Raw genomic sequence first — 27,225 nt, forward strand, 5'->3', positions numbered from 1 at the left:
ATTTGCTGTTAAAACTTTCCAGAGCTAAGTGCATGTGGCACAGAAAAGCAAATATAACAAGGTTTACCGTATTTCCAGCAAATTTATAAAACGAAGACTCAAGCAGACTACTGCATGTTTATTGATAAACAGGATTTCCTTTTTGAAAACACAGTTACTTTTTTTTTAAATTAACCTGATAAAAGTACGTAAGCCTCTGGGGGCTTCAAGACAGTTCACGCAGGTGCTTCTGGCGAGGAAACCAGACTCCAGGGAAGGAGCTCTAGGGCACGGTCCCCAATCTCCGGAGGTTCAGCTTACCGCGTGTTCACCTGCAAAGAGGAGCTCACACAGTCAGTCACGCCCACCAGATACGCAACAATTATGTCTTCACTTAAACATCGTGGCTTTTTAGTCACTTTTAGCTCCTTACTTTAGTGCCGTATTTATAATGCATTTCATTTTGTTCCAACTGCGGTTAGTAGAAGGCCAAATGGTTTAAGTAGCATACAACTGAGAAAGCTACACAACAGTTGTATTTTGAGGTACAGCAAATTAGATGACAATAACCATCCTGGTGCTTGTGGAAAAAAAAATAAACAAAACAACGCAAACACTACTCACCACATCATCAATCTTAAGAATACTGCGCACAGTTTCTGTTGCAAGAGTCAGTGCACTCAAAGACACTAGCAGTGGCTGGACAACCAACTCCTCCAAGATGTTGGAAATGCCTCCCTATGAGAACAAGGAGCTTTTACTTTTTGCAAATCAGACTACAGTTTGATTTACAAGTTTTCTTTTAGTAGAATCCCAAGAAGAACAGTCAGCTCTAAATTAGCCTATCAAAGGGCTTGTACTCTCCCACCCTCAACCGGAATATTATGGTACACATCATCTCCCCCAAGCACTTGGCATATCCAGTCAAAAATCAGCCATGAGAAAAGATAAGCACAGTTATGCCAGCTTAAGCAGCGACAACTGAAAGAAGCTAGCCCAGTGTGCTACTCGTAGCATACGAGCACCTTCTGCTGCAGCTAATATTGATGGATCATTCTAAATGGATCCACTTTTGTAGCTGAAGTAACGTTTTTGAAAAGATACAGGAAGTTTCTTGTATTTAATATCTGCTATTATCAATACTCAAGATAAGCTGTTAAAGCCTCAGAGAATAAGCTATCATCTACCTGAACACTGATTTTAGGGACATTAAGACACTTAGGAGAGACAAACTTGCCCTGTCCTTAGTTCTGCCCTAATGCTGCGTATTTTCCTTGTACTGCCCAAGTATTTTTTTAGCTATGCTATGCATATAACAGTTACCTTTCTGACGTTAATGCCAGCTGTTTTCTCTCCTTGAGCATGTCTGTTTCTTAGCTCTGTTACAGTTGAAATAGGGTTGAGACCAGCGTTTTCAGCCAGCGTAGACGGTATGACTTCCAGTGCGTCTCCATACGCACGGACGCAGTACGAGTCCATACCCCTCAGAGTGCGAGCATACTCATTCAACCGCAGTGCCAACTCAATTTCTGGGGCTCCACCTCCTGCTATTAAAGCTCTGAGGACAAATTAAAGTTACACCCCATTTCACCTAAGTACCTAAATGATTAGCTTTCTGTAGTATTAGCACACTAATTACTCTAACCAAACGCAGACGTTACCTTTTCTTAACTAAGCATCTTATGACACACAGGGCATCGTGAATTGAACGCTCGGCTTCTTCTAGAACAAGTTTGTTGGATCCACGTACCACAATGGTTACAGTTTTTCCAGGGTTTGTGCAGCCTGTAATCTAAAACATAAACCCGAATACTAAGACCAAAAAAAAGTGCTTCTGGACAGAAACAGACTTCAGTTTGTATTTGCAAGCTCTACAACAGTACTGACATCTGGCTAAGCAAAACCACTACACTTCCCAAGTGGCTACTCAGGGATCAGAAGTAGGCACTTAAATGTAGTGATTTCAGTAGTAAAAAAACATTAAAAGTTAGCACTTGTTATTAACATAATTAAGTAGGTATTAATATTTTGTCACTCACTCACCTTTATTAGTTTCCCAGAACTGTTCAAGTTGACCTCCTCTGCCAGCTCAGCAGACCCCAGCATGTCAGGAGTAAACTGGTCAATATGAGCAACAGGCTTAGTTCCAATTGTCTGAAAAAATAATGGGGGGAACAAAAATAATCCAGCACATGAACTGCAGTCAGCAAGTATACCACGTAACTTCTTCTGCCTATTACAGAAAAATGCAGCTAGGACTCTTAACTTTTACATCTGTACTGAATCTTTTTAGAAATTTGACTGTTCAACAGAACAGGAATGGTTTTGAGGGATGTATCGGAACATGAAGCTCATGAAGCGTCACAATAAATGGCACTGGCTGGGTACAGAGTTTTGGGGTAGACTTTAAACACCACTGCTACTTTAACAGCCATTTATAGAACTCACTTTACCTTACATATAAACTCAATGTCATCTCTTTCAATGTCTTTAACCACCATGATCTTCATTTTGTTCAGAAAATGGAGGGCTAGGTCACTAAGAGCATCCCTAAAAACAAGAGGGAAGTAGTCAGTCCACAGTGCTATTTTAGTAACCGGGTCATACTACTAGCCAGTTGCATGCTTCTTACCAGCAGTGCTGAAATTCTTCAGACTGCAAAGTAGGGATGTCATTAAACTCAAAATATAGACAACACTAGTGCTGCTTTCTAAAGGTATGGTCACTGTTACAGCCAGCCTGATGCTCTGCCAAGTGTGACTGTTAGTATTTGGCTTCAATCTTCCACGTATTCCAAACAATTCCAGCTGTTCCCCCAAACACCCACATAAGTCAGTACATCGGTATTAACATACCGCAAAATAGACTTCTGAATCAGCAGTACGTTGCATCCAGCCTTCTTAATCTGCTTCACTAAATTTAGAATATAGGCTCTCTCCTCACGCAGTACTCTGTCCATTTGCGCATAATCAGAAACAACTATTTGGTTGTCCATCTATTTAATAATAAAAAAAAAAGACAGAAAGAAAAACAAGTATTATGCACTCCTGACTTTAAAAGCAAGTGTTAAGATGTTCCAAATTCTTTAACTTAGGAGCCTGTGATTCAAAGCAAACAAATATGACAGTAGAATATGTCTAATTAGAGATTGTTTAAATGATGAGAAATACTGGACTTTTGAACTATTTTCTTTCTTACACCAAATCCAAGTTCTTAAAGAGTTATGAGTATCTATGCAATACCCAGCAGACCTTCATTATAGCTGTGGAATAGAGCTGACATCACATCATCTTAAAACCCAACGTGTTATCATTACATTTGCATCTCCCAAGTACTACAGCAAAAGGTTTCACTGTAGTCACGGTTTAACTCACGTCTGTCTTTGGAGCAGACAAGCAGAACTGAACGAGGCCAATTTTGGCTTTTTCCACTCTGGTTACACCAGTATTTGCCACCTTCTGAGTCAGGACTAGTCCTTCAACCAGTTCACAGTCATCAATTGTGCCTCTGGAAACAAAAAACATCTATGACTCTAGCACTTTGGGAAGCTGAATCCAGAGACAAAATTCATCTAGTTACGAACTGTTTCTTACCCCAACTTCTTAACAATTTTAATATCTCTCAGGTCCACACTACTAGCTGTAGTTGGGTCAATCACCTTCATCACTGCGTCCACACTCATTGGAGAAAGTAAACTAGAATACTGACACACAACCTAAGGGATTGAAGAGTAAAGAAAGGAGAGAAAAAGGTGAGAGATTTAACACTGATAAACAGTAAACTCAAAAAAATACTGACACTGTATTTCAGTATCTGACTCTGAATTTTAAAACAAAGCTTGTTTTCCCTCCTTGTCCATCAACTAGATGTCATAACGTGGCGTCTTCTTAATGGCTGCTCCATTTAAAGGAAAGCACAGCCATGTGGGGGGAAAACCCATGCTTAGCGGCTTTAATTTCTCTTGCTTAGACTCTTAGAACAAGACTTTTGAGAGCTCCCAGATTATTGCGCTGGAAGGGAAACTAGCACACTTCTCCAGATTTGGATACTGTCTCAGGAGTTTCTGCCACATGAACCAAAACACCCTGCACAAACTGCTGGCAAAAGCTCTCAGTATCCCACCCGATTTTTCTGTTGCTATTTTCACTTGAGGCTTGTTTTTACACTTACAGTCGACATCTAAGATCGCCATGTATTTCAGAATGACATTCAGTTTGAGTGCTTCAATTTGATCTGAGGCAACCATGACTTTCTGAAAAGTCAAAGGCAATGTCTGAAAACCAAGTAGATTTGTGATGCACAGGGTATTCTTATCAAGCGAAGAGCAGCAGGAACTGGGAAAAACTGAAAAAAAAAAAAAAGCCCCAGCTACTCTGGAGGTACAAGTTCAAGTATCAGTCATACCTTTGAATTCAGCGAAGTAGTTGCGCTATTCAGCAAGGTTTCTCTGTCACTCAGTTCAACCGGCTGCGCCATGTTGGTCAATACTTCAATACCTTTATCCAAAGCTTTCTGGAATGACTCTGAAATGATGGTGGGGTGAATTCCTGTGGGCAGTATAAAAACGCCGTTAAACAGTCATGCTTTCAAACCAGTGGTTTTGTTGGGTTTTCCTCACCCTCTCCTTCCTTTTTAAGATTAGAGAGACTCCTAATTGTCTGAATTAAAGTGTCAGAATAAATTGAAGATATTTTAGCAACACGTGTTCTTCATGAGTGTATGACCTCCCACATTACTTTCCAGTTTTAAAGCTGAGGAAAAAAGCTCTACCGTTTCTAATAATTTGTCCTCACAGACAAGTACAGCACATTTCCTTGCAGTGTCTGACACCCCAGAAACAGTTTCTCTGTTTTCTTTGCCCTTGGCATTCTTAAAGCTGCTTCTGTTCAGGTTACCTACAAGGAGCCTAACAGCAATCTCATTTCAGATTTCCAAAGACTTGTTTTCTCCAAGTTGTGTATGAAAGTCCTTGATGTCTCTGTAGTGTGTGACACACCCTTTATCTTTTGAAAGCAGGCAGCTTACGGGCAAATGTTAAGACAGGGATCTTCAAACTACCTCTTACAGCAGAGGGTGCCAGGCTGCTGGTCTGGCAGCACCACCAGCACCAGGGAAGGAAGTAAATGAACACAAGCAAACTACTGGTAGGGGCCAGAAAGAGGACAACAAGCAAAATCGTGTCTGCCAAGGTGACGCCAAGTTTAAGTCCAGATCTGAGGCAGAACAGAACTTTGCAGGTCCAACCATCCTCACTATTTCCAGCACACACAGAAACCTAATTCTTATGTGGCTGGCCAGCTACGAAAGCTCCTGAACTGCAGGAAAGATGATTACATGAGAATGCCCTGAGGCGATGGAAAAGAACTCACATTTTTTCCCTGACTAGACTTTTTCAAGAGCCATATATTACAAGCGATGGGAGGTGATAAATTTGCCAAATATAAAAAAACCTACAGAATCACTGGTCCCAAATTTCATTTATACTTTCTTAGACTATCTCTGTCCATGCAGTACAAATACAATCAAAGTGAGTATTTGCACAGAAACATTTATCACATGATTAGCTACTACTTCCTGTATCAACAGTAATGCATTAAATTAAAAATAAAAAGCTAAATGGATTTTTTAAGCAGGAGTGGGACCCAAGTAAAACCTGGGTGTGAAGACTCCAGTTACTTCTCATGTTTCAACCAGACACAGGTACTTTAAGCTTCATTAGATACGTGCAGGATTTTAAGAGACTTACAATTACTGTCAGTCATGTTTTTGTATTAAATATATTATTTACCTTTCTGAAGAAGTCTGGAACAGGCATCCAAGAGAGCTCCAGCAATGACAACAACAGATGTAGTGCCATCACCAGCTTCGATATCTTGTGCTTTTGACAGCTCTACCAACTAAACAACAGATTATAACAAAAATTTGTACATACTGCCACTTAATTGCAAACACTAACAATTACAACAACAACAAAAGGTAGTCAAGAATGCAGCACTACCAAAGTTAAACTTGCTATCAGGACGAATCATTTATTTTCTAATCTGAAGTTTGCACCTTTTGTGACTTACTTCCCATACTTGTACACCTATTTTGCTGAAATACAGCTATGGTAAAACAAATCACTTATAGAAACAAAAAAGCTTTTCTCCCAAGCTTAAATCTGATCACACCTGTCTAACAGGTCTACCTTTCCCTTTCCTGCAGGAGGGTCACAGGAGGCTCATTTCCACCTCCAACCACAGCCAAATCTAAGAGGTCTAACATCTCAAAAGGCCAGGCTACCTATCCTCAGGCCACCTGACCATAACATTAACTCATACTCTTCTTTCCTTCTCTTCTGTCCTAGTGGTCTGGGGCATCACTGACTCTTCTCTCTCAAATGAGAGGTGAAAGTCTGGGCTAGATGCTTTTGTGTCTTACAGCATGACCAGAGCTATTATGCATAAGGAACGTGGTAAGAAATAAGGACTTGGAACTCTTCAGCACATTTTACCATCAAAATATATGTTCCTGGAGCACACGGCACAAAACTTCTTGCTCTATCTAGTGAGATACTAGCAAGTAACGCTCTTCAAATCCACATAAAATGTTACTATGCTTTTTTGTCCCAGAAATTAAGCTCTACCGTTGCCCAAGCAATTGAAAACAAACAGTTACCATTTTGGCTGCAGGGTGCAGAACTTGCATTTGTTTCAGGATAGTAGCACCATCATTAGTGATTGTCACATCTCCTTTAGCATCCTGAATCTGAGAAGGAAGAGGAGAAACACAGCTCTGATCAGTAACTACAGATCTTTAATTTGATACTTGATGTAGAACTTTTCTCCTGACATTATTTTTCAGAGACGTGCATTTAGTTCACACGTTCCCTTAAGTAAATGAAAACTAGAAAATAATTTCAAGACAAAAGATGGCATCCTACATAAGCCACGCTGACTTTACAGCATCTCCAGTAAACTTAACATTTTAAACGTTTAAGAATGAAGCTTACCATTTTATCCATTCCCTTTGGTCCAAGGCTTGTTCTAATTGCATCGGCAACAGCTAGGGAGAGGGAAAAAAACCATACGTTTGCCAAGAAGATCTGAAGAGCTACAAGCGCTGGCTCCACCATTCTAAACGTTTCTCCTGGCCAGGCGGCGCCTCCCGGCACCGGGCAGTGCCCAGCCACCGCGCCAGCACCGAGCAGCGACGGCACCCGGCGCTGCCTCGGGGCTGCTTCCCACAGCTCCTCTGAAACAACGGCCGCCTGCCCACGGCCATTTTACAGCTGCGCACGGGCAGGGGCCGTTCCACGCCGAACAGCCCGCCCGCGGCCTGTGCCACACGCCGCACACTGCCCGCACCGGGCCCGGCGCCTCCCGCCGCCACCAACCGCGGGGGCGGCCAAGGGGAACGGCTCGGCACCCCAGCGGCGCGGCCCTGCAGGGCAGGCCCGGGCCGGGCCGCTCCCCTCAGCGCGCCGGGGCCGCCCCTCACCTTTGCCGGCGGAGATGTTGCTGAAGCGGATCTGGGAGGGCTTGTCGCGGTCCTGGTAGGTGCCCTTGGCCCGGTTCCCGCCGCCGCCATGGCCCTTGGCCCCCGCGTTCTCCGGCATGATCGCCCGCCGCCGATGGGCACGGATGGGCCGAGCGGTAACGGCAGCCCCGCCGGGAACCTTCCAGAAGGCGCCGCCGCCGCTCCCCCCGCCTCGACGCGCCCGGGTCCTGCCGGCTGGCGCCCGCCGTGACGTCACGCGGGGCTGCCCGCCGCGCGCCCCGCGCCCCGCCCGCCGGCGAACGCCGCGGACACCCAAAGGCCCGCCCGCCGCCTGCGCAGGGGCCGCGCGGGGCCTCGCACGGCTTCGCGCCCAGCGGCGCGGGGCGGGGCTCCGGGGGCGGCGCTGCGCCCGTGGCGGGCTGGGCCCGCGCTGCCGCCACCGCCGCTAGGGGGCGGGGGGGCGCGCCCGCGCCGAGGCGGGAAGCGGGGCCGCCGCGCCCTCCACTGCGGCGCCTCCTCCCCCCCCATCCCGCTCCGCTTGCCCCTCGGGGGAGCAGAGCCACCGACGCGGGGCTCCGGGGGGCAGAGGCACGGAGCCGTGCGTGGGTTCTGCGCCCGTGAGGCGGCTGGTGAAAGGGCCCCGCTAGCGGGGGCCTCCGTGAGGGAAGGCGGCTCCCAGGGCTGTGAGGAGCGGTACCTTTTCCTTATGTTATGGCCACCAAGTCCCGCCGTTGGTCTCAGCGTCACCACACAGGCCCTGTGAAATCCAGCTGCACGCCTGTGCCAGAAACACCTGGCAGGCGGTTCTGGGCGGGAGCACAGCTGTAGCTCGGCGCCATTTCTGGCCTGGCGCGTCTGGCCTTGGCCCTTTACATGCCTTGGTGTGGCGCCTTGCCGCCTTTCCCTGCGAAGACCAAGGCCTGCCATGGCATCCTGGCTCTTCTGGGCAGGTTTCAAGCACCCGGGTTTTTGTGCTTTGCAGAACCTGTTGCCAGAAAGGGGGTTTAAGCAGCAGCTTTATTCACAAGTGGAGTTAGGCCGACTTAATTGCAGGAGAAGAACAGAACCAATGTCTGAGGGACTCATGTTTCAGCTTGTATCACCACTGTAAAAAGGTAGGCTTTATTACCAATAAAAATAATGTTAGAGTTGAAAGATAGCTCACATCTCTTAGGAGGATCTTGCTTCAACTACTGTATTGATACAAGATGCTTCTGTATGCCTGTCTTTTGGGGATTTCTGAATAGCTCTTTAAATTATTTTCTGCAGCTTGAACAGAATACAAACATAATATGGTTCTGATGCAAAGCATATACTTGAATCCACAAAGTGAATTAATTTTGTATGCTGTTCAAAGTAAGACACAGTAAGACACAGCAGCTCCAAAGAGTTCTGACTGAAAGAAAAATGCCCAAGTAATATCTAAACCACAGCATTTTTATGGCCTATCCCTTTCTGACTGGATGTGAAAAGTCAGAATCTATGATATGGCAGTGCTAGTACGGTGCTCCCGTGTAGAGACAGTTATACAAGAAATGTGTCCCTGCACTAGTGAGGTGCTGCTGATGTAAGACAGTACGTTGTAAGAAACGGGCAAAGAATGTGAGCTCTTGAGCTCAGTTTCCAAGTATCTTCATCTATATCAGGAGCTCACTGCACGTGAAGCATATCCTCATGGCGAGCAATTTTCTAGTGCCAGCTTTGTCTGGTGATACATAAAAATCAAGCATTTGGACAGCTCTGTTGTCAGGAAAAAAAACAGGGAAAAAAGACTCCGTAGTCACATGATTTCATAATCTCTCACCTGTTCTTAACAGTTGCTTTGGATTTTTTTCACTGGATTTATGCACCACTGAAACGTAGATAACTGCTCTTTGTCTGTTGGAGATTATAGAGAGAAGGTTTTGGAAGTGAATTATCTTTGACTTTTTATTTTCATTTATATTTTAACAGGCAGAGAAAAAAAGAGTTTTACATAAAAAGGTAGCGATACATCCAGGCCATAGACAGGGGAAAGGTCTGCTAGTAAGAGGCTTGACCTGCATTTATATCACCTTCCAAATCATCAGAAAGGCATCGTAAATGACCGAGATCACTGGGGACTCTGACACTGATCTTAAAGTATCTCAAGCAGCGATGGAAACAGCACTAAATCCTGGACATTTAACGCTAATGCAACATTAAAGCTAGAATCCATAGAGTGCCAAGCTTTTAAAAGAGCTATTGAGGTACGTTTAGGTTGCTGTAGCTGGCCATCCGCTTGTCGCCTCAAGTTAGGCATCATTTAGATTTTGTTGTGGTATTACAGGAGGCTCCTGGTTTCTCCTGAATGTATATAAGTGTTATAGCTACATTTCAGGGTATTGTGTGAATTCAGGCAGTGGCACATAGTGCTTCTCTGGTGCTGAACGAGGTTTTGAATTTGGTGATGCCAAAGAGGTGCGAAGGCCCTGGTTTTCTGACACAGCTAGCTTGTATGCTCTTACCATCTGTGAGCATATGCTGCTCAATGTTGCACTAGGCTTAGGAGCAAGGGTTTTTCAGGATTTTGAAGGAAATGAAGGTTAGACGTGTTGCTGTCACAGCCACCTTGCTACACATAGCTCATGTGTGGCAAAAACAGCCCCTGTAGTGTTACAAATCATTTGGGGTTGGAGGTTTTTTCCATAGCTGGGTGGAGAGCCTGGACTTTAACTTGTTATTTAACAAGCTGGTGAGCTAAGTTTAGGGCTGCAATGGTTAGCAGCTACCTTCTTACTAATAATTTTGGTCTGGCAGGGTTGCTTCTCTAGAGCTAGGCTTCAGGGCTCAGTTCGGATTAAGGGTTTTGTAAGCGTTAGCCTGTGCCATCAGGTTTGCACTGGATTTAAAAGGAGTTGTCTGGCTAATTTAAAGGCTGTTGTCATCCAGTGTCATCTTCATCTGCCTCGTTCTGTGTCCAATAGAAACTCCTTGGCTAGAGTTTGGTTTGATCTTAGGTCATTGCATGTCTGAAGGTGTCACTGGGTGGAGACTGAACCCAGAGCATGCATTGTGTTTTATTACTGGTTTTGTGCCTGTTATTTGTAATTTAGATAAGCAGATATGTAGGGCTATCAAGCTGTTGAGTTTTATTTAGGGCTTTGGCTACTACTCAGGGTTTTTGCTTCATTCTATGTGAAATAGAGATTATTTTTTTCTTTTTACTAGTGCATATTTAGGGGCAGCCTTATGGTTAGGCTTCTTCCTGCGGTGTCCCATTGACCTGTGTGTCACTTGTTAACATTGATCCAAGCAGAGGGTTGTGAAGAGACATTTCTTAGGTATTCATAATTTCGTGTTGCTTTTGGGAAAGTTAGCTGAGACAGCTTAACATCAATCAGACTTGCTGTTGAAGTTCAACTTCATGTCAGGGTGAAGGCTGAGGTTTCAGGCAGCAGACCCAAAGGACCAAATTTCTTGCTAGGTCATTTTTAGAGCCATCGCTCGCAGAAGCGTTCCAGACTTGTTTTAGAGCTGAGTTTAGACTCAGAGTTGCCTGCACATTATATTGTTTTTCTTACCCTCTTATCATCATTTCTGGCTGTTCAACCTTATTCAGCATTTTCAAGGAGCAGTGAGATGATAACAAATCATGCAGAAAACACCCACATGCATGATCTGGTTTGGTTTTTTTGGCTTAGTTTCTTGAAAAAAATGAGATCTATGTGCTTAGTACTCTGTCCTTCAAATAGAACTTGGATCTATAGCCAATTTTGACTAAAAGTGGTATAAACTCTGCGTTTTCTGGCTTTCTGTAAATGGGCAGCTGCGCAGAGAAGAGAGATTTTTAAAAGCACGCTGAGGACAGAGCTCAGTCCTTCTGGGATGTTCATCAGTGGCACAATGCTTCTGCAGCTTTCAAAGTTTCACTTTACTCAGACGGAGGCAATGAACTGCTATCAGCATCAAACTTCTTTGATAGTCACAGCTGTACAAGGTGCTTGAGACTCTGGGAGGATCACATCACCTCTGTCTCTCTTTTTCTTCCTCAACTGTTTCTAGTCCGGTGCAGTTAGATGATACGCTTTTTTACTCGCTGTTTGTGCAGCATCTTGTCAAATGGAGTCCTAATATCAAGTGGACCTTGCTAGTTCTGCTGCAATGTGAACAACATGAACAACCTTCACAGCATAAATATCATCAGCGGACAACTAAACATAGGATTAGGATAAAATGGGACTTCTGGGAATATTTGCATCTCTGTCCTTTTTGCAAGGAAAAAATGCCTGGGTTGTGTATCTTTACTACTTAGTGCACTTACGTCAGGTTGGATATAACCATCAGACTCATGTAGGGTCTTTTTTCCTGGAGATAACTTGCCAGCTATTCTCAAGGCAGTACTGATGACAGCATAACAAATGATTGCCAAAGAGAAGGTGACATCATTTCACCTAATGGCCTTAGATAAGTTATTAAGAATCATCACTTAATCATGCTCAGATAAGAGAAGTGGCTTCTAAACACTTAATAAACGCAATACTCATGCCTTCCTAGCACAAAATATTTTGCACAACAAGTAGATTTTAGTTTTTCAAGGAAGAAGAAAGTCTCTACCTAGCGCTGAACGTGTGATTCCTTTCTCTTCTGGCTAGAGTTTCAGCCCAGAGGTTATGGTTCGTGGTGGGGGAGCGCTGTGCCCCGGTTAGAGCCCTGCAGGACCTGCCGGCACGGCCCGCCCGCATGGCAGGGTTAGCTGCACCGCTGCTTCCACCTTCTGGAGGAGACGGCAAATGGGGTTTATGGACTTCTCTTGGGGGTCTTTTACTTGTTTTGATTTACTTTGGTACTCTCCCGCTCTGGGTGTATCCAATAGGCTATGTATTGTGGAGACTTTTTGTCCCTTTTCTCACACTCCCTCCACACAAACCCTTCTGAGGGTTTTTTCTCCCTTATGTTCCTTTAAAAAATATATATAGTCTGAGAGCCATGGTAAAGAGTTGAAAATGCTGCTCATCCAGCCTTTTCAGCAAAAGATCTAGCAAAAATGAGGACATGTACTGTGGTAGTATGTCAGGAAATACACAATGTGCAGTATTGAATATAAGAAATACACAGTATTATCTTCTTACATGTACTTGTAGGTAATACCATCCAGCACTGAAGGGTGAGGATTAAGTAGCAGTACAAAATACAGTGCTGCACCGTGGTTTGGAAGAGAAGAAAAATACTGTGTTTATAGTGACTTTGTTCTGCTAAGACAGTAGCGTAAACATTGCTAATCCTGTGCAGAGTTTGCTATAAGAGATTCCTATAGATTCAGACCTTTTTTTCAAAGATTGTGCTTTAAAGGTGGCTACATTTGTCAAAGCACTCTTAGCAATGTGTTGTGGTATGGGAAGTGTCAGCTTGAAGTTAGGGGTTGGTCAACTCTAGCAGTGAAAATGGAGATTATTTATTTCACGCTTGCTTGGCAGCCCCTGAGTCTTCAGAGGTGCTAGAGCTGGGGCATGCAAACCGCTGCATTTTGCATACGGGCAGATCAATTATATGTATCAGTGGGCCTGGGGCACTGATCTGCTCAGGTACTGAGTAACCAGATGCTGCAGGGGCACTGCACCTGGCTAGGCAGACCGCGTAGGTACTGCGGCACGGCTCAGAGCATGGTCCATTTCTCTGCCCAGCACTATAAAAGGCACCACTGTGCCCTGGATCTACAAAATCCACAAGCATCAGTTGAATCGTCAGTGGGTTTTGAGGCAGGTAAGAGCTGCTTAGAAGATCCCCATCCAGTTATTGTACTATTCCACAGTAATATGATATGGCAAATGAATTTCAAGATACCAAATAACACAAACATACTTAATGTTACTTATCTTTGTCTGTGCTGAATGAAAAAACAATGAATTCTTGCCTTTCCCCCTCCCATAAGCGCAATGAATGGTATCTGATCTCTGTTTCCAAAATCTACAATATTTTTAAAAAGTCTTATTGCACTTGTAGACTGATTTACTGGTTTGGGTTTTCCCAGACAGTAATCCCCTCCTTGCTCTTAAGAAAAATTTTACATTTTTCCTTATGAGTGTCAAGTTGGCAGAGAAATGCTGGTTGTCAGGCTACAGGAAGAATTAGAGAGAGGGACAAATGAGCTGCTGAATGCCAGCTATGGAACTGGGACTGTTGCTACTGTTAATTCTTAGCACTTCTGCTTTCTTTCCCTTCGGTTGTTATTAATAAGCATACACAGGTGCACACAGGTGAGCAACGGGTAGTGTAAGTTAGCAAGCCTTGGTTTGTAGGGTGCAGGCTGAGGGTCTTCGGTGAAAGCGAGTATTTCCGTGTGGGAGAGTACCTGGGGAGATGATTTCCACTCGCTCCCTCTAGATGACAGCATAACACCAGCCTGGCTGTAAGGGATTGTTTCCTGAATATATTTCAAAAGAATATAATTTGTTGTCCTGCTTGATTACTTTTTAAAGAGGTTGGAATTATTTTTGTAATATATTACCCTGCTTCAAAACAAACTCTGCATACTTTGGACAGCTGATAAAAAGAAAAAGCACCCGGAGTTTAAACATGTTCTTTTATTAGTGTCTGTTTCCGCAAACATGAAACATGTTCGCACCTGTGATAAGTATCTCTGTATTTCACAGGTAAAGTGCAAATCAGATGATTCTTGGCAAGCAAGGTCTTGAACCCTCAGAGGCATCCTCGTTTCTAACACCACATGAATGCATTTTTCTGGAGATTGCTGCGGAGGAGTGCAGTGCTTGCCGAATGAGCATGGTGGTTTGATTTTTGCATCCTTGCAGGAAGAGGCTGATAAAAGCCAGTGGTATGATGTGAGGTCCCTGCCTTGGGCTGCTTTGTCTCCCAGCTGGCCCATTAAATGCCTCTCACAATTCTGGCCGGGGACAACTCTCAAAAGCAGGCTCCCTTCTGTCACCGAAGTGGATCAGGCTGAAGCGCCCAGTCCTGCTGTGCTGGGCTTTCCTACCCACCCGCTCCTGCTGCCCAGGACAGGGCTCTTGGTGACTGCTTCTCTAAATGGCAGCTGTTGTACCAAAGACACGGTGGTCCCTCTCTGTTCCCTGACAGCCAGCAAGGCCTTTGCCTGCGTGGGTTCTGGCCCTTAGAGAGCTGCTTTTTTACTGCACGGAGGCATTTTCAGGGATCGGCTCCCTTTCCCAGAGTGTTTCTGCATGAGACTCAGTGACTGATTTTCAAATGCCAACTTAGAGATGGAGCAGCATGCACTTCTGCCGTGACACCCTGGGGATGCACCCACATGCACCACTGGCTATTTTGGACTTCTTTTGCTTTAACTTGGTTCTATAAAAAGAAGAAAAAATTGACAAGCAAATGGAGAAGGTTCTTAGGAATGCAAATAATGGTTTCTTCTTAGGAAGAAAAGCCAGAGAAAAAAATTACACAAGCTCTTCAGAAAACATACTTAAATGCTGTCTGCGCTTCCCCCAAGTGATCTTCCTTTCACAGAGAAACAGGACAAGCTGAACTGTGAAACAGTAAGTGGATTATTAGTTTGTGGGTTTTTTTAATGGGTTGGCTTTTTTTAGTTTGTAAAATTGTTTCAGATATGTTTGGGTATCCCAGTCACACTGCCAAAGGTTTATGTCTTTGGGGTTGGAGACGCAAACAGGATTTGCTGTTGGGTGCAAACAGGAAGAGGGGGAGGAACAACCAGGAGAGCTGGGCAACTTCAACATGGCTTTATGCGTGGGTGGGAAAGTTTCCGTTTCGCTCCCTGGTTGCTCTCCTCACCCGCTCCAGTCCCAAGCAGCACGGTGAGAGCCGGCTCCACTGCTTGTGACTATCCAAAGCAATGACAATACAGGAAATGTCCAAAGTAGTTGTTAGTTGTGTTTACAAGAATGGCAGGGCTGAGTTCTGAGGTTGGGGAATGGGGTAACAGAGGTTTTTTTTTGCAGTTATACTTGGATTATGTAGAAGTCAGAAAATGGGCTTCAAGATAACTTTACCTTAATGATTAAAATGCTGCTTGCTTTTTAGGGTTTACTTTCTAAATCAGTAGGTACAGCTACAGTAAAAAAATCTATAGGGAATAATGTGGTGAATCAGTTTTTCTAGAAGTATACACTGTTTTTAAGAACTAGCAATAAGCAGTGCTTTCAAAGAAAGATTTTATACTTGAATAGTTACTTTGAAAATACTGTGACTTACTCAAATGAAAGTTGCCCTTTTGACTAGAGTGCCATTTTACCTCTTCTTGGGCTGCAGCAGCTATTTACAAGACAACGCAAGTTTTGGGTGGAAATACAATGGAGGATTTTTTATCTAAGCTGGAATTTTTGAGCTATGACAGGATAAAGCCATTAGCTTTTGTGACCTGAAAATTATTTCAGAATGTATATATAATATATCCAAGGAAGAGTGGTTGCAGCTTAGCACAAATATCAGGAAAAAGTGAAGCACTGATTCAAATAGAAGGGAAAAATTACAATGCAGTGAAGTTGATCATTACTAAAATAAAATTGGTGAAACTATAAAGTGGTAGTGGTGGGGAAAGCACTTATGCACCTGAAGCACTGATATTTACCAGAAATGTCGAGAAATAAAAGTCCCATGTTTTGAATCCTGCTGCTAAATCTCTTACATCCCACTTGTGAAAGGGTGGAGCGTAATTGGGCTAGAGAGAGATACTACCCCTAGCTGGGGGTCTGTGCTTCATGATGGTTCATCAGCTGTTGAGGGTTATTTTAAGTACAAGTAGGGGACATGGGAGTGGGACTAATTTGCCTGGCTCCCAGGAAGGGGACTTTTAAAGAATGGGAGGCTTTGACATGTTGCTTTGGCTTGAGGGCAGTGAAGACCTGTGAAAAGTCAGGAGTGAGAACTGGTTGAAGGAATCAGTCATGATGAACCTGCATCTCACAACAGGTGGGAAGGTTCAAGAGACTAGGGTTGGTATAAGGTTGTGCTTCCAGGTGATGTCAGATTGGAGTGTCCCTGGTCACTGGCCCTCAAGAAGTCAAATCCTCTTACTGGCACATCTTCTGCTGAGCCTTGTGGCTTTCTAGTTAGGTGTTGCAGTGATTATGAGTGTTGCAATGTTGTAAAGTGTAGTTAAGATGTATCCTCTCAAAATCTCATTGTAAATGATGGCTTTGGGCTAACTTATCGTTAAGATGGAACAATCTTTATTTTTAGCTGTGGTGGTTTTTTTGTCCTTCTCCTCTAGAGCTAATCTTCAAGACTAGAAATTGCTATTCACAAATCTCTGATTTTGCTCCACTTTGTTTCTGTTTCTGGTAATACCAAAGACCCCTGTCAAGGTCTCTTAGAGCTGTGTTGTGCAAACCCAAGGGAGTATATGATCTCTGCCCCACTTTGGAATAGTGAGTCAAAGACTGAAGGTTCCTGCTCACTCCAAATGAAGTTAAAGTATCATCTATGCCTGTTCACTAGACCTTCCAGAAAATGCAGGGGGAAAAAAGGCCAGAAATAAATATGAAAAATGAAGTCTGAACTACCAGAATATGAAAATAAAAGAGGTTTTCAAAGTGAGAGGTGACGCCATCCTGGCTTCTCTATTTGCATTTCAATTCTATTGTGAGTTTGAGTCATGAGGCTCAGCCAAGCTCAGCAGCTCAGGACAGACACGGCAGGAATTTGCAACAAGCATCAGTCCGATGACAGTGTCATTCCCAGCACTGGTGTAGGGGAAAGGACAAACATCCATGAAAGGACCACCAGCTCATAGTGGTGAGGATGGCAGAGGCCACCTTATGCACATACAAAATGAAAGCTCTTATGACATCAGAGAACACAAATTTACCATAATAAAAACATTACTATATGCTGAAAGTTTGTTCCAAAACAACAAAATGTTTAATTTCTCAGGCTAAATGTTGTAGATAGTAAAGACAACACGAAGATCTAGGTCTTTAACAAAGAACCAGAACTCAATTCTGTACCTTTTATTTCCATTAATACTGGAAACATTAAAAAAATAAATGAACAGAACATAGACTTTTTTACACTGTATAGCAACTTTCACTCTCTGAGCTCTGGGGGGATTTTACATATCTATACAGCAGTACACAGCAGCAGAAACTCACAGCTACTGGAACAGAAACCTATGGGTCTCCAAATAGAAAGTATCTGATCAGGACAAACGCCTCCCCTTACACAAACATCTCGGAATTTTAATGGCATGCTCAAAGCCACTGAAGAACTGGAACTTTCAGCATCTCTTACTAATTTTGTAGCAGAAATTAGCACCCAAAAGTACATTTGAAAAATGCCTGCATAACTGCCTGCTGCTAGTGGATGGGTGTTCAGTTTTTCAAGTCTCAGCAACACAGGCATTAAATTGTTTCATTACTTGGCTCTTTGCCTCTGTATGAGGTAAGTCGTCACCCTGCAAAATCTGTGGATGGGATCTGAGCAATCACCTCTGCTTAAAATCAATTGTGAAGCAAATGCTAATGTGTTCCCCGCTTCTGTGGGTTACTGCTGTACTGCAGACTCCTCACTGCCTGCGAACTGGTGGGAGCCTCACTTGTAGAAAACATCATACAAAGTCAGAACAAAACAATTATCTCTCCCCTAAGTATCCTGCAGTGTCCTTTTTTACAATTAATCTTCATGTTTCTGTTTCCTGACCTGAAGTTAGGCTGAGCAGTTACAGTCATGGGAGTTATTTAATGGAGTTAGGTCTGCACAGCACCTTGCCACTGAGCCCGAGGAGGCCTTTCCCTCACTCCTTCCAGTAGTACTCTCTTTTTGCATAGTAACTTTATATGGACATTAGAAACTGAGAACCCAACTTCACTTACACGAATAAAAGCAGAGTCTTATCTTGCTTAGCTAGATGCATCTTGGGTCATGGCTTTAGCGGGCTGTATTCATGAGACATACTGGAGACAGACAGTGGGCAAGGCAGCCTCTCACTGTGTGAAATGTATGCTAGAATATTTGTAAGTGATCGTAAACACAACTTTTCAAGGTTAGTGTCAGGTTTGCTGCTGCGTAGCAAATGAACAAGAGTCCAAGGACTTTTTTCTGTTTGACTACCTTCATTATTATTTTTTCTCTTTTTTTTTTGTGTGCTTTTCTCTCCCTTAGAAACATAAGGGCTATGAAGTCTGGTCTTTTGTAGGTTTGCTGAAGGACATTTTGTGATTCTCGCAAACACGTACCAAGGTGATAGAGACAGTGAGCTTTGAAGGTGTGGAACAATCACCTAGAGCTAATTAGTGGTTTGTAGTTTTAACGGATAATCAAATGCTGGGTTCTTATAAGAGACTAAGTGTGTACCATATTGCTCACTCTGAGGCTTTTTACATGCCTTGCACAGACAAACAGACAAAATAATAGTGGAAATGAGAAAGAGTCCACTTGCTGCAGACAGAGCAGCAAAGACACACTTGTAGCTAGGTTTTGTTTTAAATTTGGTACATGAATTACCTGGAATTCCCTGACTCGCTGGCTGGCTTGACCCTGCTTTGTTCGAAGCAGTCACACAAATGTGGTAAGTGGTGTATGGTAATAGATTATACAGAGTGTATTGCCTTGCTGTGGAATAAATATTGTCCAGGACAAACTGTCTGTCCTCATTGCCTTGGGCATGAAGTGTCAGCTTATAGGTGTGAACAACTGAATTTGGGGCACACCAGCGTATCTGTGCAGAGCTGTCTGTAACTTCAGACACCTCTCTGAGCCTTGGTGGATCTGGAACCTCATCTTCCCTCGACATGCCAGGACATAAACACGGGGATGCATTCTGCAGTTCACTGCATGGCTTCTGAAGGTGCCTACAGGGATTGTAGTCACAGGAGGTATATGCCTGCACTGGAGGTTTTGTTGACTGTTCATCGTAATCGTAGTCATCTACATAGTGTATCAATGATCTGGTGGATGCAGGCTCTGACTGAGCGTCGGTCCTCGTGGAGTTCAGCTGTGGTAGGTTCATATGTGGTGTGCCTTCCCCAGCATGAGTGGCAAAGGAGTGCATATAATGGTCAGTGGTGTTGGGGTTTCCTGTTGCTCTAGTAGAATAATCACTAGTGGGTTGGTTGAACGGGCCTTTCTGGGGAAATGTTGCATCGGTTGTTCTGAGCTCTCTCTTTAGCGGGTCTGTTTCAGTTTGACTTGTGTAGCCATAATTTGAGGGCTGACTATAGAGCTCTCTGAGAAAACCCAGGGAGGTTGTTATGGACGTGGAAGAAGGGAGATGGCTCGTGAATTCAGCAGCTGCCACCTCCTCATGGGAGGAACTGTTGGCCTTTGTGAGCATTGGCTCAGTTGGGTTGGCTGCAGCTGTGCTCGTTACATTCTTCTGAATTAGGGAGCTGGTGTAAGTGTCTTTGGTTAGTGGAGCAGAGTCTACTGTTGTTGCTACAGCAGTGGTGTCATAACCGGTGAGGCTGAAAGCATCGTGTTTTGGAGAGGGCGTCTTTGAATCGTGCAGTGTAACATTTCTCTCAGACTGGCATTTGTTGTAGAGCTCTAGCAGTGAAAAAGATGTTGAAGGTCTGCCCCAGTCTTCCTGGGATGTGTTGCAAAAAGTCTTCCAAGCCCTGCAGAGGGGACAAATTAGAAAAGATCCACAAGAACATTACAGGCTCCCGTAAGGCTGCCAAGATTGGAATTGGCAACCTGCTGTCCAAAAACTGTTTTTATATTAAAGAAGACGTGAAACCTAGACCAAAGGTAAGTTGTCTTAACAATAGTCCTGTGCTTGGCAGATGGCTTTCCACAACACTGGGAACTTAGCTGACTGGCTTTTTGGTTTTGTATTTTGTTTTGAATATCTTTTGCCTGAGAGGAAGCATCCTTTAGTACAAGGACTGTGAACCTTAGCAAGAGTGTTGGGGGTCATGACAACTCATCATAAAGGGTCAGACTTTAATGCCACACTAAGAGGGGAACACATGCAGAAAGCTGTAATGTGGTCCCCAAGATCCTTAAGCCAGCTGGTTTAGGCAGCTGGAGCTGTGCTGCTACGGGATGTGCTTTTCAATGACTAAACTCTTTCTTTACTCAGGCATTGCTTGTTTTTGTAAAGAATGCAACTGCTAAGCTCATCCTGATGAGAAATAATCTAATGTTAACAATCTACTTCCCTGCTCTCTCTGCTAAGAATGACAAATCTTCTTGGTGGCCTTTCAAAAGAAAGAGATCATACACATGCAAAGTACTTCTTTTAACTACAGCTTATTGTAATTAGTCTGTCAAACTGTAGGAGAGCATGAAAACAATAGGTGACAAACGGTGCTATTTGCAAGGGATTTTGCTGACTGCCTGTGCTGAAGTAGGCTTTGGGAATGCAAGGGCAAGGAGGAAATAATTTGCTAAAGTTCTTGCAAAGTCGTCCGGTTTCTGCACCCAGTGCTGGCCCATATCAAGGCCACCAAGCTAGCTCATTTTTTATCTCCAGCTAACAGAGAAATATGAACTGAAATAGAGAGAAAATAAGCTATTCTCACCTTAAAGTAGAATCCACAGCTAATTACACTTTATACTGTTCTACATGTACCCACCGGATTTGCCTACATGCAAATCTAACTCAGCCACGCTTTGTCCCTGAAGGGGACTGTTTTGCGTTTCTACCTCTTGTGGAAGGGAAGAACACACAAAGAATTTGAGTAACATAGATGATGGTGAATGTTTGGTCCCCAAAATACTTAGACATGTAAGTTGTGTCTGAAGAGCGTTATTTTATCTCCTTGAACTCACTTACTTTTGCAGTACAACTTTGTTGGGTACGGAGAGCAGCCAGGAGAGCTGGCAGTCACATAACAGAGGATTTCCGTACAAGTTGATAATGATGCTGCTATTCGATGAACTGATATTCCAAGGATTAAAGGAACTCAGGTTACAGCTGCGAGATGACAAATGAAATAATTAGCAAGCACTAAGCTACGTACCAAGGACTGGAGTGTGCTTAGTATCTCAGCATGTGTAAGACACAAAGCAATATTCCCAGTTCCCTCGGAAGCAGCCAGTTATCAACATCACCATTCTGCATTTTCAAGTCCAGGCTAACCATCTCTCATTTGCACAGTGTAGCTGCTGTGTGTTAAAGTGTAACAAAAGCGTGGTAGGGGGCTAACACCTTTAGAGGTGGCAACTGAAAGGGCTTAGCATTTGGCAAGGGTCTTCTGTGAAAGGCAGTCGCTCTGCCATCATGCGTTCGGCTACACTTGTTACCGTACCGTTTTATGATTTCTCTAGCTTCCTTCTCAGTCTGCTTGTCATGGCTTGACTGTATGCCAATCATCCTCTTCATGTTAATTGCCTCTTTCATAATATAGACTCTCACCTACTAAAGTCAAATGACTGATACAGGAAGACCTTGCTTGCCTTCACTGTTAAGCTGTCCTAGCTGCAGGAGTGTGATAATGTGGCCTCCCTGCAGTCTGAGTGCTCAGAAGATGCTCTTTTGTCTTTGTCTTTTAACTGCTTCTGGTTTGTTTTTTAGGTTTGGGTCACGATTTTTAGCACTTTGAACCGGTATTCCTGTAGGTATTGTAAAGTGCTGTGTAAATTCAGTGTGGCTATCCAGTGGGGGGTGGAATCCACTGGGGTTTTTTTTGCTTAAATGGGTTTATTTCCCTGAATGGTTCCTAGAGCACAGCCAGTGCTCTTGTGTTTGTTTTCTGGATTTATAGTCTGGGCCTGTATTACAGGAAACTTTTAGGGTGCTCTCCAAATCTTTTCCTTTATGCTGACCGTTCAGTGTGCAGTTTACCTGCTCTTATTTTGATAAATCACTTTCAGAGTTTTATTTCCCCTTAGTGTTTCAACAGGCGTGTGATATACCAAGCAAATCACACACTGAGGTGTTACCTCTAGAATAACGAGTAAGCCATTGCTTTTACTAATGCCAAACAAGGAACTAATATTAATTTCTCCCGCTAAAAGTGGAAGGGACAGGATTTTTGACTGCTTCCAAGGTGTAGATTTTAGCAAATGTCCGCGTTCATCCTTTGTGGAGCAAGGAACCCTCAGTGACCCACTTCTCCTCTGGTGAGACACTGCCATTGGAATTGTGTTGGAAGCGTGGTCTGTATCACACGTGGGCTTCAGTGGATCTGTGCTAATCTTACCAGCGCTAGACAAATTCATCCATTGGACAGGGAGATAAGGCAGAAGAGCGGGAGCACAATGGATACAATCTCAAGCAACCAGTAACTGTGCTGTGAGTGTTGTGCCACCTTTTTTGGCTGTATCACCTCTTCTACTGTATCAGGTCTACATCATAGGCTTTACATGGCATACCTGAGTATAAGACAGCATGTTTCTCCATGGCACAAAAGACCATACCTCCTTCCTAAATATTTGATAAGAAGCATACTTTGCAAGAAAAATCAGCTCTCAGGCACCATGGTGCTGTGAGGCAAAGGCAACATTATGTGAGGAAGAAAAAAAAGAAAACTCACTTCTCGAATGAGAGATGGCTCAGATGAGGAGCACTGTCAAACATCTCTGTCCTCACGAAACCCAGTGAGGGGGAGTCTTGACAGTTCAGCTCTTGGAGCCCAGGCATGGACTTGAAGAAGTCAGTGTTGAGGCTTTTTAATCGTGACATCTTTGTCAGGTGAAGTGATCTGAGGTTGGGCAAGTCTCTGGTCCACTCTGGTTCAACTGAAGCAGAAAAAAGATTTATACCTGTTGCCTAAATAGAGCATTCTTGTGGATTTCTGCCTAGAAAAATGTTTTGAATTCATTGAGGTATGAAATATCTCTGTAGTCTTCTGCAGCTATTCTCTTCAGGAAAGGAATAGAACAAAAATCAGTACACCAGTGTATAAACACCCATGCAATCACATTTTTGTAATACTACCTGCAGGTCATGCTGTCGCAGGACAGAGGAAAAGAAGGGAAGACAGAAGGGCAATAAAGCTGATAAGAGATATGGAATAGCTTTCCTGTTAGGTGAGATTAAATGTACAAGGACTTCTCTGCTCAGAGAAGTGGTGGGTAGGGGTTGATCAGAGAGATCAACAAAGTCCTGACTGGTGTGAGAGGGGCAGATAATATCTGATTTCTCCTAGCACAGGAAGAAGAGCCGAGAGGCATAAAACTGAAAGAATAGGTCTTACACAAAACTGCCTTTCCATCCCATGACTCAGTTGTGTAAGTCACTACCACAAGAGGGATTAGGCAAACTCATGGAGGAAATTTGGTGGTGTGTCTGTTAAATGTGAGCTGAGGTGAAACCTCTAGCTCAAGGAGTCCCTAAGTCCTGGCTCTGACCCAGGAAGAGGGCAGCTGGGCAAAGCATCTAACATCTGTCCACCTCAGTTATAAACTGAGACTGGCAGGGAAGCAGACAAAAGAAAAAATTACACTGTAAATTGCTCAGGGCAGGGATTGTCTCGCTGTGTGGAAGAATTTGGCCAGTTGCGGTTGACACAAAAAGCCTCTCTCTGTGCCACTTCAATACAGCGGTATAAAGCAGAGTGCAACTGTGGGGATAGACAAAGAAGGATTTCGGTAACATATCTGGAAAGAGAAATTCATTTCCTCCTGTGTGTCCTAAAGCTAATCTCAGGGCTGACAGTGGGATGACTGCCAATAGCAGACAGTGAAATTAGGATGGAGGTGGGTGACTGCAGTGGGACAAATAGTCCTGGTTCGTGGTGTCTAGTCTCTGCCCATCCTTTGGGAGGCTGGTCTGCCTAAGAGTTTCTCCCCCAGCAGTTACACGACCAGCTGGAGAGTGCCTTTCACACTTGGACCAGCTGTTTGCAGCTTTCAGCATGGGATGTTCCCCCCTCCATCCTGGGATCAGCCAGGACAGGAGCTATTGTCCCAGCAAAACTTCTGCTGCCCCTGACCTGACCAAGCCCCATGTCTACACCGGGAAATCCAGAAACTTACTTTTCTCAAGAAAGGTCCCACTCAGATCAAGCATGATGATGGTGTTTCCAGTTGTGTTCATGGCCTCACTGGGAGATGTGCTGATGGCAAAAGCAGACTCCCTAATTCCTCTGCTGTCATTCTGCCCAAGCAGCGTTGCAGAGAGGTTCAGGAACTGTAGTTGAGGGTAACAGGAAAAAGCCAGCGGCTGGATTTCAATCAGTGGATTTCCAGCCAGGGACAACCACCTCAAGTTAGGTAGGGCAGAGCTGTGGCATGATGGCACAGATGACAGTTTATTAAAGCTTAAGTCCAGGGAGAGGAGACTGCTGAGTACTTCAGGTCCCCATCTAACTGACCGGAGAGGGTTCTGCCGCAGCGAGAGGGTGTGCAGGTGTGGGAGGTTTGCTATCTCCGTGCCGTTCACCTCTTCTAAGAGGTTGTTGCTGAGATCCAAGGTCTCCAGGGCCTCCGGTAGGCAGATGGGGAAAGCTGTCAGGCTGCTGTTGGTCAGCTGCAGGGTGATCCATGTCGCATTCTTTCGATCCTCACAGGACATGCTAGTGAGATTAACATTCTCCCAAGAGTCTTCCTGAGCCAGCTGGAAAAAGGTGGTGACATCCCTGGATGCTGCTGGCTCGGCTCTGCTCACCCGGCTGGACGCTGTGTTCCCCACCAGCAGGGAGAGGACGAGCAAGGGTGAAAACATCCTCCTAAGCGGCTTGGAATTAACTTGCAAGATCTGTTTGGGTTTTGTTTCAGGGAGGGGAAAACAAACCATCAGCATTAAGAGCTAAATTAAAATCCCTCCAGGCAGCTACAAGCTATTTAAGTGTGAAACATTTGTAAGTCCTTTCCTACTGCATCCAGACAGCGAAGTGATAATTAATGTCTCTTCTGTAATTAAACCTAAGTAAACATGAACCCTCGGGGACAGAAGTACTGTGCGGTCTAAGTGTACCTACAGTTTTCCATGCAGAAAGCAACCAAGTTGTATCACGTGTCTGGTTCCCACACCAGTACCCCCAGTACCAGTCTGGCACCCAGAACAGCCACAGCGCAGAAGGTGGGCTCCCCAGCAGCACTGGGGGATGAGGGAGTGCCAGTGCTGCTCCTGGATAAAAACACCAGTCGGTACTATACTGGACAAGCTGCAGGAGAGGGCTATTGCCATGTTACGAGACTTGACTTCTATATATGACTATATATTGCTCTCTACTGGTTTGTTTTGCTGCATAGTGCCCAGTTTGGCCAGCCCAGTGGGAAGAATTATCTAATGGGGTGATACCTGAACTTGGGTGTGACTGTAGCAAGGGATTTTTTCTGTGAGGTTGTATGTACAAAGCAAATGTATGGATCCAAAGGCAGGGGAGGGTTTGTCAGAATTAAAGGACATATGAGCCCAAGCTGGGCTGAGTTGCAATGGGGTGGGCAGGCAGAAGTGTTGTTAGGATAAAAGCAGGTTAGGAAGGACTTTCCTTCCCTTAGCAGAAGTTGAAACAGCAAAACCCTGCAGCTTGTGTGGGCTCTGCCAGGGCAGTTCTGCCCCGTTCTGAGTGACAGCCATGATGGGGACCCCAAAGGCACTGTGAGACTCACCCTCCTCCTCCACTCCTGACTGGCTGGCAGCACCCTGGAGCCCCTCTGCCAGTGGGGCCCTGCTGCAGGTGGGTGCTGCAGACCTGCCGCGCAGCCCGACTGCTGGCGAAAGGACATACTGAAGGATGCAGCTTCTGAACCACTTCTTGGTGAAAGTGGTCAGAAACTAAGAGTATGCTCCTGGATCAGGGCCCAAAAGGCCTGGGTACCAAGAAGCACCTTATTCAGTGTTACAGTTCCCTCTGTGCTCCCTCCTCATCCCACCCCAGCTTTGCCTTTGTTATTTTTTTTTTAAAAAAGGGTCCTAAGTGACTTGTCCAGGGCTGCGCAGGTAATCTGTGTCACAGGAGGGAATTAACCACAGCCCAACACTAGCGCTTTTCTTACTGAGCTGTCTTTTGTGCTGCCAGGCATTGTGCTCGTTCCTCATCCAAAAATATATTACAGTATAGGGGGGTGGCTGAAGCCCCATGTAGTACGAAATATCTCAGACTTACTTCAAACCTTAACAGCTATTTGCTATTCCCTGAATGTTGCCAGGTCTTGCCCAGACTGTCATCTGTTGCTGGTTTGAAGTAGGGACCAGCAAAATAGTATATTTGACCAGCAAAATAATATATTTTGGTTGCCTGTGTCCTTTTCATCATCTGGAACTGTGCAAGCACCAAACAGCCTCAGGGTTTCTTGGTCACCGAAGCAGCTGAATTCCCTGCACCATCAGCACATGGCAGGGAGAGGATGGGAGGAACTGGACTGCTGGATGCCGATTTTAGATTTCATCTTAGTCCCTGCCTCTAAACCGCATCCGCTTGCACGTACCTGTCCAGACGTCCTGATGCCTCGTGCCTCTGCTCTGCGTGGCTCCGATTGCCTGGCCTTGATTTTATACACTTCGGTGACTCAGCCGAGAGCGTGAAATGCCTCTTCTCTGTTCCCAGCTTTCCCTGCTCATGGCTCTGCCCACAAGCGCAGGCGAGGTTTGTTCCAGGCTGCTCCCCCGCATCCAGCTTCCCCCTGCCTAGAGGGGGTGGCTCCAGGCAGCTCTCCCGCTCCCTTGGCCCTGGAGTCGGTGGGTGGGAGGGCTCTTGTTTCCCAACGCTCAGGCAGGGCTGCTCCGTCCCTCTCTGGCTACGCAGAGGGGGGTAAAGGGAAGAGATCAGTGTCAGTAGTCTCAGCTCTCACGTCTTCCACTGACAGGGGGGAAGGGAGAGGAATGATTGTGTTTCTTTGCTGACAGATCAGAGTGATGTAAAGCTAAGGCTTGCTCTGCTGACATGGGCTTTGGTTGCTCTCTAGGTGCCAATAAAAGGATTCAAGTGTTTATAGTTCTCTCTTGAGATTCTTACACTTGGGAGTAAG

At 44.7% G+C, this 27,225-nt stretch overlaps 2 protein-coding genes across 2 annotated transcripts; both read right to left on the reverse strand.

The window, feature by feature from the left end:
- Window positions 1-98: 98 nt before the first annotated feature.
- Window positions 99-7,692, reverse strand: CCT4 (chaperonin containing TCP1 subunit 4). The gene is made up of 14 exons (XM_040611544.1): window positions 7,459-7,692; window positions 6,971-7,023; window positions 6,637-6,726; window positions 5,768-5,876; window positions 4,384-4,526; window positions 3,573-3,694; window positions 3,354-3,486; window positions 2,835-2,974; window positions 2,433-2,529; window positions 2,023-2,133; window positions 1,641-1,771; window positions 1,303-1,537; window positions 604-717; window positions 99-311 (listed from the first exon to the last, which is right to left on the reverse strand). Exons 1-14 carry the CDS (start codon window positions 7,574-7,576, stop codon window positions 297-299), a joined length of 1,611 nt encoding a protein of 536 aa, XP_040467478.1. The 5' UTR covers window positions 7,577-7,692; the 3' UTR covers window positions 99-296.
- A 9,571-nt stretch (window positions 7,693-17,263) lies between these two features.
- On the reverse strand, window positions 17,264-26,983 carry LRRN4 (leucine rich repeat neuronal 4). The gene is made up of 5 exons (XM_040612318.1): window positions 26,686-26,983; window positions 24,289-25,009; window positions 22,845-23,049; window positions 21,143-21,283; window positions 17,264-19,979 (listed from the first exon to the last, which is right to left on the reverse strand). Exons 2-5 carry the CDS (start codon window positions 24,974-24,976, stop codon window positions 18,650-18,652), a joined length of 2,364 nt encoding a protein of 787 aa, XP_040468252.1. The 5' UTR covers window positions 24,977-25,009; window positions 26,686-26,983; the 3' UTR covers window positions 17,264-18,649.
- Window positions 26,984-27,225: the final 242 nt, after the last annotated feature.

Source organism: Falco naumanni, chromosome 12 (genome assembly GCF_017639655.2).
Source record: "Falco naumanni isolate bFalNau1 chromosome 12, bFalNau1.pat, whole genome shotgun sequence".
Classification (NCBI taxonomy): domain Eukaryota; kingdom Metazoa; phylum Chordata; class Aves; order Falconiformes; family Falconidae; genus Falco; species Falco naumanni.